The sequence below is a fragment of the Oncorhynchus mykiss genome, chromosome 23 (assembly GCF_057628025.1).
Source record: "Oncorhynchus mykiss isolate SJ-2025 chromosome 23, ASM5762802v1, whole genome shotgun sequence".
NCBI classification, from domain to species: domain Eukaryota; kingdom Metazoa; phylum Chordata; class Actinopteri; order Salmoniformes; family Salmonidae; genus Oncorhynchus; species Oncorhynchus mykiss.
Window position 1 is genome coordinate 9,781,640 of NC_143044.1, and position 16,476 is coordinate 9,798,115.

At 40.6% G+C, this 16,476-nt stretch overlaps 1 protein-coding gene across 1 annotated transcript; it reads right to left on the reverse strand.

The window, feature by feature from the left end:
- Positions 1 to 10,800: 10,800 nt before the first annotated feature.
- LOC149972500 (general transcription factor II-I repeat domain-containing protein 2A-like) lies at positions 10,801 to 12,911 on the reverse strand (the record flags this gene model as incomplete). Its single annotated transcript, XM_090218046.1, has 1 exon — positions 10,801 to 12,911. A coding segment is annotated over one exon (702 nt), but the record flags the coding sequence as incomplete, so codon positions are not given.
- Positions 12,912 to 16,476: the final 3,565 nt, after the last annotated feature.

Below are 16,476 nucleotides of genomic sequence, written 5' to 3' on the forward strand. Positions count from 1 at the left end.
AGAACACAGAAATTGGTAATTAGAAAAGCACAAACATAACATTTTCCATCACAGGGTAGAGTGTGCATTGGATACAACACAGAGTTTGTTGTTCACAGTAATCCATTTATTAAACACATATAATATCAACCAATCACCCAGCAGAGCTAGCAGAACCCATGAATAGACAGCCCAGTACCCTTACGCTTTCCCTAACTTACCCTGCCTTTCACCCGGTCCCTGCACTTAATCCCTAAACACTCCACCTTAATCCCTAAACACTCCACCTTAATCCCTAAACACTCTACCTTAATCCCTAAACACTCTAAAATTAACTAAACATGGGGGGAAAAATAAGATGACAAAGCAAAGGGACATCAGATGTTATCTATGAATGTTAAGGAAGGGGGGGGGTCTATTAAATGAGTGAAATTGGAAGTGGTGTAGAGAGCGCTATATTTAGATGGAGCGCTTGTTCCTGTAATCCTTGTTGCTGGAATCGGTCTCATGGTAATTTTCCGTTAATTAACATAAACACATTTAGCATCTCCTGGCTTCCACACACTTTTTAAAAACATATACGTTTTTAAAAAGTCTAATAAATCCATGTAATAAAATAGCCGACACCTTCACAATAAATCAATTATTTATTTTAGACAGGTCTAAAGAAACATGATATGAATTAAATGTAGTCTATTTCAGGAGAACAGAATCACATACTCTGTTGTCCTTATGTTAGACCCTGATCTGGCTATTCCAAATGGCTGTGGGCTACACTACTTCCTTTAGCAGACAAGATTTGCTTAGAATTTTGTGGCATTATTTTATAATATAAAGAATACAATTGAACAAAGCTGAATAAAATAGAAAGGATATTTTCTCCAAGCGATTTGAGGGAGTGCACACATGCGGCTATTCTGTGTTGAGCACTTAACAAAAAAATGGGTACTCCTATATGCTTAATTTAGAGTTATTAATGTAACTTTAGTTGTTCTACAAATGTTGGGCTATATGTTTAGAGTTTTAAGACATTGTAAGGCTGCATGATTCGATCCTAATGATGATTTGGAAAAAGTTGCTTGAAAAGCACGAGCTCTGCTTAGTTTTTTTGCGCAGGCTGTACACATCATCTGTCTCTCATTCACAATTTAACAAGCACTTACTAATGCCTGGCATTTCCCGGTGGCATCCCCTTTGTGTGGCCGTAATGCACCCTAAAATAATCCATGCCTTTTGCGGCTAGTGGCAGTTGTGCCCTTCACCCGGAGTGCTGCCTTGCGACCTTCTCCCTGAATGCGTCACATGGCTCACATGATGGGTCTTTCTCACAGGCTACAAGTGAAGACAGACATCGGGGACGCAACTGCGTGCGGCCTTATCCATTTCCAAGGTCCATATTGAAGATATTGGATGAACTGTCCACATTTATTTTTTTTGTCAGCTAACAAGATGAGTAGGCCTAACAAACATCAAAAGCACTAGCCTATATCAATCTACTATCCCCCATAGTACAAAAATGTACCTATTCTATTCTGTGCGAGAAATAAATATTCCAAGCATAGTATGAGACAGTTGTGGGATGTGATAGATCCCAAATGAATACAATACTAGCACCCCAAAAAACTTTTTTACACAACGTGGCTGACATAACAGATCAGAGCGTTTAGCTTAAAATGTTGATAAACTATTAGGCTATTTCTTCACATTACAAGCGCAGGAATGTGCACAAGGCAGTAGGCTATAAGCACGAATGTTCCATTAGCGGGAAAACGTCATTATCAAAGTGACCGCAGATGCGATTATGTACGTAATGCTTTTATTATAAAGGTGCATTTTTTTACTGTGAAAATTATCTTTCACAAACTTGAAACTCGCACTGCTTATGTATGCCAGTTAGACTCTACACCACTTGTAAAGCTAATATATGTGCTTAATTTTAAGAAGTTATTTGGCCACTTTAGTTGTGCTACAAACCTTATCAAAACATATGGTAGGCCTATGGGCTAGGCTACATGAGGTGTGTGACTAGGATTCTTGCCTTAAGCTGGTCATCATTCACAAGTGATAATACATAATTATACTAAATAATATATGTGTGAAACTTGTTTTGATTTAAAATGGACCATTATCATGCACCTGTCTCTAAACAGGGGCAGCGGAAGAATGTTTGTATCCATTAGGCAATGATTTTTGTTGGCTCCACCCAGGTTCCGTCTCTTATTGAACAGTGCAAACCGTACTCTTCTTCAGACCAAAGTCCTGACAAAGTTCATGTGAGCACCCCTCCCCTTCGGCCGATGCCGACCTAGCACTAATCACTCTTCAGCCGAGGACCAGAAACACAGTCTGTGTGAAATGGTTACGCAACTCCTAAATCTTGTGGGTTCAATTCCCACAGGGGAATTGTGGGTTCAATTCCCACAGGGGAAAAGTATGAAAATGCATGCACTTACTACTAAGAGTCGCTAAGAGAGTCTGCTAAATGACTAAAATGTCAAACGCTGTCCTAGCTCACACACTCCCATCTTCGGCATAAACCAGGCTAACCTATGTCAGCTAGTGCGATACTCTTCGGTCTAATACCCAACACTCAGTCTGTGCATCTATACACCCACTGTTCTTTGGGCTCCGCCCAACAATACTGGTAACAGCTCTTGCTGTAGCTTTACCACAACGAAGGAGTTCTCCTTGCACCGTCCACAACGCAATTGCTCCCAACACCAGAGAACTGGGTTTCCTATCCTGTCCTACGCGCACCTGTGCAGTTCCCCCCTAGTTAGCTGCACGCAGGTGAATTAATCAACGTGTGGCCATATCATCTATAAACTCAATTTATCACAACACTAATAGGTAATGACTACTGATCTTCATCCAGGTAGGACTACAGTAAGCAGAAAAGCCCTTTTCCAATCAGAAAGGACCTTCACAGCCAGCGACTCCAGAGATTCATACCTCTTTCTGTCCAGGCTGAAATGTTGAGTAGGTCTGTATCAAAGACAAGTACTGCAACTGGATCTATTGGCATAAAAAGGATACTACACAATAGTAAATTACTTCAGCATACAGAACTACTGGGGAGGAAGCAAGCTAACTCACTCACAGTTCAGAGAAGGGAAACAAAAAGCCACATACCCTAAGAAGGAAGTATAATTATTTGGTTTTGCTCTGTGGTCCATAGGCTGCCCACATAAATCTTTGGGTCTGTGTAGTTGAACACCTCATACAGTTGGTGGATGGTACAGTCCAGGCCAGGCCTCCACAGACACATGGATATATTACCTCAGAACCATCCTGACATCTTCTGGTAATATGTGGTAATACATGTATGATAAAAGAAAAATATTGATACTATTGTATTTATTTTGCCCACACCCTCCTTTTTTTCATCCTACCATTAAACACTCCATCTTCTTCTTAATTTGTGACCAGGCATAGAACGTCACAGACTGTGAAGACATTTTTCAAACAGACAGTGACTGTGGGTTCACCTTATTACGTGCTGAATGTGACCAGAACATAAAGGTTTGACTTTCACCTGTTTACCGTAAGATACAACGTTTTACCATTGTGAAAGTATGTCCAATCATCTGTAGAAATCTCATTAGAATCAATGCTGAGTACACATATGATTTAAAAAATGTATGCGTTATTGATTATGAGAATTTTAAAAAAAGTGTACTGTTTTCTTGGTGCCCTCTGAGATCTATGGGTAAATAGAGTTGGCTTTAAGACGTCTGGAATGTGCTCCTGGACAATGGACTCGTAAACTATGTAATAAAAGCCCAACATGTGCTTCTAAAGATAGCAGGCAGGGAGCAGAGCCATTGTTCAGTGAAATATAGAGGAAATTCTTTCTGGTAAGGATGATTTACTGCAGGGAAAATCGTACTGCTCCCTTTATGTCTAAATCAGGTTTCCCCAGACCCTTTTAACAATACAGGTAGCTCTAATAGCTTTAGTATACTGTGTAGGTTCACATGGTGCTTTGATGAACAACGTCCCTTAGAGATACAGTGGCAAGAAAAAGTATGTGAATTTGGAATTACCTGGATTTCTGCATAAATTTGACATACAATTTGATCTGATCTTCATCTAAGTCACAACAATGTGTGCTTAAACTAATGTGCTTAAACTAGTGTGCTTAAACTAATAACACACAAATTATTGTATTTTTCTTGTCTACGTAAAGCTGGAAAGGGTTACAAAAGTATCTCTAAAAGTCAGTCCACGGTAAGACAAATTGTCTATACATGGAGAAAGTTCAGCACTGTTGCTAAGCTCCCTAGGAGTGGCTGTCCTGCAAAGATGACTGCAAGAGCACAGCGCAGAATGCTCAATGAGGTTAAGAGGAATCCTAGAGTGTCAGCTAAAGACTTACAGAAATCTCTAGAAGATACTAACATCTCTGTTGACGAGTCTACAATACGTCCTTTTGGGACGTCACCATGGAAGAAGCCGCTGCTGTAGAAAAAAAACATTGAAGCACGTATGAAGTTCACAAAAGATCACCTGGATGTTCCACAGCGCTACTGGCAAAATAGTCTATGGACAGATGAAACTTAAGCTGAGTTATTTGGAAGGAACACACAACACTATGCGTGGAGAAGAAAAGGCACAGCACACCAACATCAAAACCTCATCCCCAGTGTAAAGGATGGTGGAGGGAGCATCATGGTTTGGGACTGCTATGCTACCTCAGGGCCTGGACAGCTTGCTATCATCAACGGAAAAATGTATTCCCATGTTTATCAAGACATTGAGTGGATCACACCAGACATCCCAAGAATATTGTGGACCTAAAACAGATTTATAAAGAGGAATGGTCTAAAATTCCTCCTGACCGTTGTGCAGGTCTGATCCACAACTACAGAAAAAGTTTGTTTGAGGTTATTGCAGCCAAAGGAGGGTCAACCTGTTATTAATTCCAACCTGCACTGTGAATGTTTACACGATGTGTTCAGTAAAGACATTACAAATTATAATTGTTTGTGTGTTATTAGTTTAAGCAAACTGTGTTTGTCTATTGTTGTGACTTAGATGAAGATTTTATGACAAATGTATGCAGAAATCCAGGTAATTCAAAAGGTTTCACATACTTTTTCTTCCCACTGTACTGTATACGGCCAAATGTATTGCTATGAGGGTTGGGGGCGCACTTAACACTAATTTACAAATACAAATAAGAATATAAAGTGGCTATTCATGTTATAACACGTTGACAACAGCATATGGTCATACTGTATAAAAGTGAGAGCTCGGATGTTACTGATATAATGTGTCTCTATGACAGCAGCTCACCCCTGCCTCTTGGTACTCGTTAAGGAGTGTTGGACTTTCAGTGAATGCCATGAGCTTTTCTCATACCAGACCAAAACCCACTGAGCCCTTCAGAGATCAACATACAACACCCAAACAAACACACAGAGAGGCGTCTCATGGCATAATTCTAACTTGGGACATATATGATATTTACTGTGTGAAGTTTCTGGGTAAAATAGGCTGTTTCCTATTGCCTACCTCCAGAGGAATTCAGGAAAAAACGTGTGATGCATAGAGAATTGTGTACTGTACAAACCCACTGAGAGATACAGGGCTATTAAACCCACCGCTTCACATAGCAGGGAGACTTACAACTTCAAAACCTTCAGGGCTTGTCTTGATAAATGCCAAGCTCTTACAGTAGCTGTCAAAAATGATATTCTTGATGCCAGCTAATATAATGGAAGCAAGTATTGAATACCTACCAAAGCATTTATTCTCCACGCAGTACATATTTTTTCAAGTGGGTGAGGTGGGTATACTACTAGCTAAATAATTATCCTGTTAAAGCTAGCAGCCCTCATACCAGGCTCTTTCCTGTCTCCTTCAGGATGTGTTTGGCCCATGGGTCTCTGAGAATGTGCTGTGGTGCAGGAAACAGACATGAATGAGTGGCACTATATTCAGCTTATGTGTCGTTCTCTGCCTGACACATGACCAGTAAGGGGATTGCTTACCTCAAATGCGTGATGCATCGCATTGAACTTGATATTGATGAAAGCATCATCCTCCCTTTCTGGCAGGTAGGCACTGTGATAAGAGTACAGGGGACTTTTCACCAAGTTTTAATGTTCCTTGACTGGTCAGCTTGGTTGTCACGGAGACAAGGTATGTCATATTTGCACATATTGAACTCTATTAAAGTCTAGGCAGAGCGCTCACCACCAGTTTTGGGATATTCTCACAACTGTGTAGCCTACAGAGGAGTCATTTAAGGTCACAACAGAAGATCCCCTGAATAAATCCAGTATCAAGTGTCTATTGACCAACTGACTTATCTTACCTCATAGCAAGGGAAATACACTACATATACAAAAGTATGTGGACACCCCTTCAAATGAGTGGATGTGGCTATTTCAGCCACACCTATTGCTAACAGGTGTATATAATCGTGCACACTGCCATGAAATCTCCATCGACAAACAGGCAGTAGAATGGTCTTACTGAAGAATTCAATGACTTTCAACGTGGCACCGTCACAGAATGCCACCTTTCCAACAAGCCAGTTTGTCAAATTTCTGCCCTGCTAGAGCGTCCCCGGTCAACTGTAAATGCTGTTATTGTGAAGTGGAAACATCTAGGAGCAACAATGGCTCAGCTGAGAAGTGGTAGGCCACACAAGCTCACAGAACGGGACTGCCAAGTGCAGAAGCGCGTAAAAAAAAGTCTAACCTTGGTTGCAACAATCACTACCGAGTTCCAAACTGCCTCTGGAAGCAACGTCAGCAAAATAACTGTTTGTTGGGAGCTTCATGAAATGGGTTTCAATGGCCGAGTAGCCTCACACAAGACTAAGATCAACATGCACAATGCCAAGCGTTGGCTGGAGTGATGTAAAGCTCGCCGCCTTTGGATTCTGGAGCAGTGGAAACGCGTTCTCTGGAGTGATGAATTACGCTCAAATCAAATCAAATGTATTTGTCACATGCGCCGAATACAACGGATGCCAAGAGAACACTACCTGGACCAATGCATAGTGCCAACTGTAAAAATTCTGTGCTTCCAACTTTGTGGCAGCAATTTGGGGCAGGCCCTTTCCTGTTTCAGCATGACAATGCCCTGTGCACAAAGCGAGGTCCATACAGGATTGGTTGGTCGAAATTGGTGTGGAAGAACTTGACTGGCCTGCACAGAGCCCTGACCTCAACCTGATCAAATACCTTTGGGATGAATTGGAAAGCTGACTGCGAGCCAGGCCCAATCACCAATATCAGTGCCCGACCTCACTAATTCTCTTGTGGCTGAATGGAAGCAAGTTCCCACAGCAATATTCCAACATCTAGTGGAATGCCTTCCCAGAAGAGTGGAGGCTGTTATAGCAACAAAGGGGGGACCAACTCCATATTAATGCCCATGATTTAGGAATGAGATGTTCGACGAGCGGTGGTCCACATACTTTTGGTCATGTAGTGTACATCTCCTCTGAGATTGAGTCTTGCTGGCACGTCCCCTCATGTGGACTTGTGCAGTGTGTTTGGGGTAAACATTAATATACATTTAGCAGGTGCTCTTAACCTGAACAACTTTCAGTATTGAACACATACATTTTTGTACTCCTGTGGGAATCAAACACTCAACCCTGGTGTTACAAACACCATGCTCTACCAGCTGAGCCACACGGGACCCCATAACTTACCATCATAAAGCTATTAGGACTTGACTTGTATACAATACCTTCTCTTTCAGAGCCAATCAGAGCCAAACAGAGAGCCTCATCTCCCCCAGGGCCATGTGCCATAGAACCTGCACCACAGGCCTGTATCTGAGAACCTCCAAAGCAACATCAATCACAGGTCACCATTTTCTATTTGTGTATCCCTGATTTCTCATATTTTAGATATCACAATTTGACACAGATACCTTACCTAGGGGTGGCAGGTAGAGCGTTGGGCCAGTTGCTGGATCAAATCCTTGAGCTGACAAGGTAAAAATCTGTTGTTCTGCCCCTGAGCAAGGCAGTTAACCCACTGTTCCCCGGGCACTGTGGATGTTGATTAAGGCAGCCCCCTGCACCTCTCTGATTCAGAGCTGGGTTAAATGTGGAAGACACATTTCAGTTGAAGGTATCCCCCTTTCCCTACTAAAGGAAAGTTGAAATCTTTATTTTTGACTACCTGTTTGAAGGCATTGTTCCCTTGGCTCTGGTCAGATGAGGGCGCCATTGCTTCCCTAAAATCGTTGTAAGGCCAAATTTGAGTGGTTCACAGAATGACACACATTTCTACAAAGCCACGTTTTCACAGAACGCAAATTAAAATGGCCAAAATGACATGCAATAGTTATTGCTGTAAAATGTTGTCTGTCTGTAATGCTTCTAATATGTTTATTATTTTTTCAATTCATTGTAATGTCATCGCAATGGTGTGACTACTTCCAAAATCAACAACCTTGAAGTTAGTGATAAAATTTTACAAATGCCATACTTTATTTACAGTTAAATTACTCAACTAACTAACTTCATAAAACAGGTTGTTTGGATCCTGTATGCTGATTGATTGATAGCAGAGAGTTATAGCACCACAATCCATGAATTCCACGGGTAATGCCTGTAACAGTTCCATTACATTTATCAATGCGCATCCACTGTCCCACAACCCAGCCCATCAATTTTTTTACTTTTGCTCCCCCCGTGAAAAAAAGTGTCTCGACAATATTTCCCCATGCTACTACCATAGAATTTGGTTTGGTACAGGGGGTTAATCAGCTGTGTTTAGACAGGCAGCCCAATTCTGATGTTTTTTTAACCAATCAGAACAGCTCTGATGAAGAGCTGATGTGAAAGATCTAATGTGATTGGTTAAAATTAGTGGGGAAAAAATATCAGAATTGGACTGCCTCTCTAAATGCAGTCATATACGCCTCAATGTGTGCCTATGCAAACTGTTTTTTGGGGTGGATATCCACTGTGCCATGCATATGAACTCAATGATTATCAGGATCATTATAATGGATATATCCAAAGAATTAGCTAAATAAACCAAAGTAAAACAAACAGAAATGCCCATGGTTTACTGTCATTTCAGCTGTTTAATGTCATTGTGTATTACCTGTAGTTGGCTAGCTAACTAGTAAAACAGAAGTAACGTTAGCCTAGCTATCCTCCATAGCTATCTTATTTACTCAACAATCAGTTGGTTGTTGCCTATTTATAATTGATTTACTAAATAATGATTTATTGTAGTTATTGTCTCTCTTGTTATCATGCAACCTCAGCTAGCTAGCTCCATGCCAATGATTCAAAACATGAGTATTAATGACCAGCCTGTTTGGTTAGCAACTGCAGAACTTAAAACTGACTTTTGCCCAGACAATATAAGGATGGAAGGATGGAAGGATGACATTTTTACTAAATAAAATAACGTTTTACTGAAAACATGCTGTTCATCTTAAAAATATACATGTTTGCAACTGTTTTATAAAAGTAATAAGGTCCTCGAACCCGGGAATTATCGTGTGATAATGCCCTCCTGAGTGCTGTTTTTTCGGGCCTAAGAACAGCCCGAACAACCCTTAGGAGGGCGTAACCCCCGGGTTCTCATGTTTAATGTGAACTAATTATTAATGCTTGTTTTCACCAAACAAGCTGGATTAAATATTTAACTGATAATGCCCGAGAAGCCGATGTTTGGAGGATATATTGGCATGGTTGTTGTGCCTGAGACGAAGTCGAGATCAAATCCAGATGGATTTTTAAAAAGCAGACATTGAATATCCCTTCGAGCACAGTGAAGTTATTAATTACCATTAGGGTGTTGTATCAATACACCTAGTCAATACAAAGATACAGGCGTCCTTCCTAACTCAGTTGCCGGAGAGGAAAGAAACCGTTCAGGGAATTTCACCATGAGGCCAATGGTAACTTAAAAACAGTTACAGAGTTTAATGACTGTGATGGAAAACTGGGGGTGGATCATTGTAGTTACTCCACAAAACTAACCTAAATGAAAAGAAGGAAGCCTGTACAGAATTAAAATATTCCAAAACATGCATGCTGTTTGTAATAAGGCACTAAAGTAAAACTGCTAACATGTGTCAAAGAAATGTACATTATGTCCTGAATAAAAAGTGTTATGTTTGGGGCAAATCCAACACAACACATCACTGAGTACCACTCGTCATATTTTCAAGCATGATGGTGGCTGCATCATGTGTCACGCCCTGGCCATAGAGAGGCTTATATTCTCTATTTTGGTTAGGCCAGGGTGTGACTAGGGTGGGCATTCTAGTTTCTTTATTTCTATGTTTTCTATTTCTGTGTGTTTGGCCGGGTGTGGTTCTCAATCAGAGACAGCTGTCTATCGTTGTCTCGGATTGAGAATCATACTTAGGCAGCTTTTTCCCACCTGTGTTTTGTGGGTAGTTATTTTCTGTTTTGTGTTTCTACGCCTGACAGAACTGTTCGTTGTCCTTTTGCTCTTTGTTATTGGTCCACTATGCTTATGTCCACTCCCTCTTCTTCAGACGAGTGTTACATCATGTTAAGGATATGCTTGTCATCGACAAGGATGAACCTAAAACCCAAGGTCAAATATACACTGGAATTGCTTACCAAAATGCCATTGAATGTTCCTGAGTGGCCTAGTTACAGTTTTGACTTAAATCGGCTTGAAAATCTATGGCAAGACATGAAAATGGCTGTCTAGCAATGATCAACAACCAACTTGACAGAAGTTAAAAAATTTGTTAAAGAATAATGTGCAAATGAATTCTTATGTAAATGAGATATCTGTATTTAATATTCAATAAATTGGCAACATTTTCAAAAAACATGTGCTGCGTGATCTGGGTTCCACATCTTTTATTAGAAAAGTGAAACATAAGCAAAACAAAACAATAAAGAAACAACGAAACGTGACTAAGTGGTGCACATGCACAAAACACAAAATAATATCCCACAAACACAGGTGGGAAAAACAGCTACTTAAAAATTATCCCCAATTAGAGACAACCATTACCAGCTGCCTCTAATTGGGAATCATACAAATCACCAACATAGAAAATAAACTTAGAACACCACATATAAATAAATAAACTAGATCACCCCCAGTCACGCCCTGACCTACTTCACCATAGAGAAACAGTGGCTCTCTATGGTCAGGGCATGACAGATATGAAGGTTTGGCCTGAATTTTTTTTTCATTGCCTGGTAACAGACAGCTGATGTGTTGTGCACTGAAGTCCACAAGTGAAAAGAAAAGGTGAGAGGAGGAGAGAGCATAGAAGTGAGAAGAAATTATACAACGATCAAAGGGATCATGCTGTATGTACATGACTGCTATGAAAGTGACCTGTGTTTGCGTGTGATCAGGGGTGTATTCATTCTGCCGATTCTGTTAAAAAAACGTTTCTTAAACAGAAGCAAACGGAATGAAACGGGGATAAACATACCTGAATTTGTCCAATAGAAACTCTCTTTTGCGACTGCTGGACTAATGATTACATCCTACATCAGCTAGATGCAGGCAAGAGTGTGCAAGGCTGTATTGAATGTGTCAACGTGTCACCTTGATTACTCAAATTCCTCTCGACCTGTGCACCTAGCGTACATTGTAAACTTTCGTTCATAGTCTCGGTCAGGCCTGGGCAATTATTTTCCATGGAGGGCCATATTAGAATATATTTTTGCCATCATATTACAGGATTAACAAGTGTATGACTGTGTTGACAGATATATCTACTGTAAATCACATCCAGATATGCTACTTATTTTACCTTTTTAACATGCACAGAAATTAATCACATCCATGTTCTCCTTTTGGCAAGTATTTTCATAATTAAACATGCAATGAACTACACGGAGGGAAAAGTACATTGTGCATTCAGCACCACGGACAGAACTCTTGTTAACGGGTATGTACAAAATCACAAGAAAGAGAGAGATGACATTTATAAAACTCAATCAGAGTGAGGACTGAAGTCTCTGATGGGGATTGACTAGAGCAGTGAAGTCAGGTATAGTTTCTGACGTCGCTATGCGCAGGACTGCTGAGAGGTGAGAGCCAGTAAGATATGATCTGTGCCTTGACTTGTTATATTTGGTCACTGAAAATGTCTGTTCACATACATAGGTTGACTCAAACAGTATAAACATCTTCTGAGCATGACTCCTAATCTTTGGAAAGTTTTGTTCATTGAGAGATGCATAGACCCTGGTCAGTGACCTTTTTAAAAATAGTTCTCCAATCACTGCATCAGACTGAAGAGGAAACCAACAGCATGTCATTTTCCAACACTTTGAAATCGTCAAAACGACGAGAAAACTCACAGTTCAAAGCACGCAGCAGCGATGTATACTTATCCCGCTGGTCATCTGATAGGGAACAGACTAGTAGTGCCGTTAGGTGGGTGAGGTTGTTGGCTTCTACTTCGCGAATCAGGAGGAGTAATTTTCCCTTGAAGGCTTTGACAAGCCTGTACATCTGTACATTCCCTTGTAGTTTGGAATTCAGTACATTTATGAGGGCCATGATGTCCATGGTGAAGGCAAAATCAGTCAACCATTCGTTATCTTGCAGTTGAGGGAAATCCACATATTTTCCTTTCATTTGCAAAAACTCAGCAATCTCCGACCCTAGGTCCCACACCCTTTTAAGCACCTTCCCCAAACTCAGCCATCTCACATTTATGTGGTAGGGGAGATCTGCATGACCCGACTCTGTCTCTTCCAACAGTGAGACAAACTGTCTGTGGTTTAAAGATTTTGCTCTTATGAAGTTTGCCGCTTTAGAGACTGTATCCCCAACATGGCTCATTTTTAGAACACATTTACAGAGCACCTCCTGATGAATAATGCAAAGCAGGAAAATAATTTTCTGATCTGGGTTCAGCTCAGCTACTTGATCTTGTATCCTTTTCAAAAGGCCAACGTTTTTTCCTGTCAAGTTTGGGCACCATCACTGGTCACACTGGATAACTTTTCAAAATTCAGTCCCAGCTTTGTCACACACTTATTAACCTCCCCCAATAAATCTTTCCCTGTGGTTGTGCTCTTCATTGACTGCAAGCTCCTCTGTAATTTCAAAGTCTGGGGTTATGCCTCGTAAGAATGTGAAGTGTGTGTCAGCCTGTCGGTCAGTGTCTGTCCTCGTGCTGTTGTTATTTATACGTGCCGTCAAAATAAATGTCCCACAAGCACTGGGAGTTAAATCATTACCCAAAGGCGATTCATTGGGCTTTTAATTTGAATAACAAATACGTTTTTCAAAACTTTACTATCGCAAATTCTTTATGTGATCTGAGCATGATTCCGCGGGCCTTTGCTTTAAGCACTGCGATTAAAAATGAAGATGCACAAATTATTAAAGAGGGAGCCCCCCCTCTCCCTTTTCATGGATAACATTAGCATAATGTTTTCTGTTAGAGAGTGGAGAATAAGGAGAGGAGGAAGACTGGATAGGAGGAAGAGTGAAGGAGATAGAGGAGGAAAGGTCAAGATATGATTACAGAGCCTGCCAATGTATTATTCCAAACAATGTTTTTGAGATAAAATACAAAAATGAGGCAAGCATTGGGAATCTGTTAACCAAAGTATTTTATGTAATAGTGTACTATTAATTACTAAAGATTGGAGAGGAAGGAGAAGAGAGAGAATGAAAAATGAAGGGAGTAAAAAGAGTGAAGCGAAGAGAGTGTAGAAGAGTGAGGTGGAAAGGTAAAGAGAAGGAAAGGAAGAAAGAGAAGGAAGACGAGTGAAGAAAAGAGGAGAAATATCGGAGGAGAAGAAGAAGTTGAGAGTAAGAAGAGTGACACAAGGGGAGTGAAGAAGAGCAGACAAAGGAGGTACAATGGCTCTTTCCAAGTGGAAATGCCATTTTAATGACAACGTGATGAGAGAATTTCCATTTATACGCTCAGGTCAAGGCGATAGAATGGTTCACTGCACCCTTTGTCATTCCTCTTTTTCAATTGGCAGTGGGGGGGGGGGAAGAACGGCAGTGGTAGAACGAAAATGCATAAAGCCTCTCTGATTGGCCGTGTTGGTATGCCCTCTGTCACCACATTCTTCAAGAAGGTAGAGACTTCCCAAGAAGAATATGATTTAGTTGTGCAGGAGGATGTCTTTGCTACCACATTATGTGACACAATCATAGTTACACATAACTACAGGACCTAGATCAAGTTGAATTTGTGTCCCTGTCCATTGATGCGTCCAATCATAGACGTGTAAAGCTGCTGCCAATAGTAGTCAGATATTGTAAAATATATGATGGCAGCACGTCTGTGGAAACAAAACTGCTTGATTTTGTTGAATTGAAAGGAGAAACAGCAGAGGAAATTGCAGCTGAGGTCCTGGTGGTCATCCAAAAATATAACCTGGAAAACAAAGTCGTGGCATTCTCTGCCGACAACACAAATACCAACTTTGGAGGACTGAATAGGCTGGGGAGGGTCAATGTCCATACCAAAATTAAAAATGCTCCGCAGCGGGAAGTGATTGGTTTAGGTTGTCTCCTTTTAAAAAGGCAACCTCCGGGTGAAGAGATCCAGAAGGCAGCGGACACACTGCAGGAAAAATGCCCCAATGTGACCATCAATGAAGATGCATTGTTTGACGAGGTTAATGGCCTGCAAGATTTCCTAAAGAGGGGGAAGGAAAAAAATAAAATCGCTTGACGCATGGAAAACATCTGAGACACCGCTTAGTCAGAGATGGAGCACGGTGGTTACCCACTTCAAAGAGAATGGCATCCCGCACACTAACCTGACTAGATTAACGTCTGTTGTCATGTGCTTACCTGGAAGTAAAGCACCAGTCGAGAAAGTGTTCTCCCAAATTAATGATATATGGACAGTAGCAAGAAATAGGGTCACTGTTCCTACCATCAAGGAAATACTTATTGTGAAGACAAACTTCAACCTCCCCTGCCAGGAGTTCATGGAGAAGCTGGCCAAAGACAGAGCAATCCTGATGAAAATACATTATTCTGAGAAATATACAGATTAGGTTGGTTTAAGTATATTATGTAGTTACCAATCTCATCATCATCTTATTTTTTTATGTTGTTAAATATATCACATATACTATTTTTTTTTATCAAGGCGAGACCCAGATGCAGATGGTTGGAGTCTTACAATGTTTAATAATCCAAAGGGGCAGGCAATAGAATGGTCGTGAACAGGCAAAAAGTCAAAACCAGATCAGAGTCCAGGAGGTACAGAGTGGCAGACAGGCTCGTAGTCAAGGCATGCAGAATGGTCAGGCAGGCAGGTACAGAGTCCAGAAACAGGCAAGGGTCAAAACCAGGAGGACTAGAAAAAGGAGATTAGCAAAAGGAGTACGGGAAAAACACACTGGTTGACTTGACTAAACATACAAGATGAACTGGCACATAGAGACAGGAAACACAGGGATAAATACACTGGGGAAAATAAGCGATACCTGGAGGAGGTGGAGACAATCACAGGAACAGGTGAAACAGATCAGGACGTGACATTTCTGTTTTCTTAAATTTAGCTCATGTTCTCTTCTGCTCTTATTCTACCCAGACTACCAGGACCACTGAAAGGCTGTTCTGTCTTGTCTGTAGTGTTTCTGTAATATAGTTGTTTTCTCTATCACAGTGTGCCTGTTAGACTAAATACATGAAACCGGAATTGTCCCCTTTTTTATTTCATAGACAATAACATTGGATATTTTAATGATATATTGACCGCCGAACTGGAAATGTCCCCGGTTTTCATTTCAGAAATCTGGTCACCTTAATAAGGATCGGACCCTTTTTTTTTCAATTTTCGCCTAAAATGACATACCCTAATCTAACTGCCTGTAGCTCAGGCCCTGAAGCAAGGATATGCATATTCTTGGTACTATTTGAAAGGATACACTTTGAAGTTTGTGGAAATGTGAAAGGAATGTAGAATATAACACATTAGATCCGGTAAAAGATAATACAAAGAAAAAAACAACTGTTTTTTGTATTTTTTTTCTACCATCATCTTTTAAACACAAGAGAAAGGCCATAATGTAATATTCCAGCCCACTAGATGGCAGCAGTGTAAGTGCAAAATCTATACTGATCCGATGAACCATTGCATATCTGTTCAAAATGTTTTATCAAGACTGCCCAAATGTGCCTAATTTGTTTATTAACAACTTTTCATGTTCAAAACTGTGTACTCTCCTCAAACAATAGCATGGTATTCTTTCACTGTAATAGCTACTGTAAATTTGACAGTGCAGTTTGATTAACAATCATTTAAGCTTTCAGCCAATAACAGATATGTCTATGTCCTGGGAAATGTTCCTGTTACTTACAACCTCATGCTAATCGCATTAGCTTATGTTAGCTCAACTGTCCCGCAGGGGATCCACCGATTCTGAAGAAGTTTACCGCCACTGGTATCTACTAACCCTAGCCCTAAACTTAACCCTTACCCTAATCTTAGCAAGCAGTTGCTTATCAACATATAGTTGGACTATCCGGATCCGGACTATCAAAATAATGTGTGACTGTAATA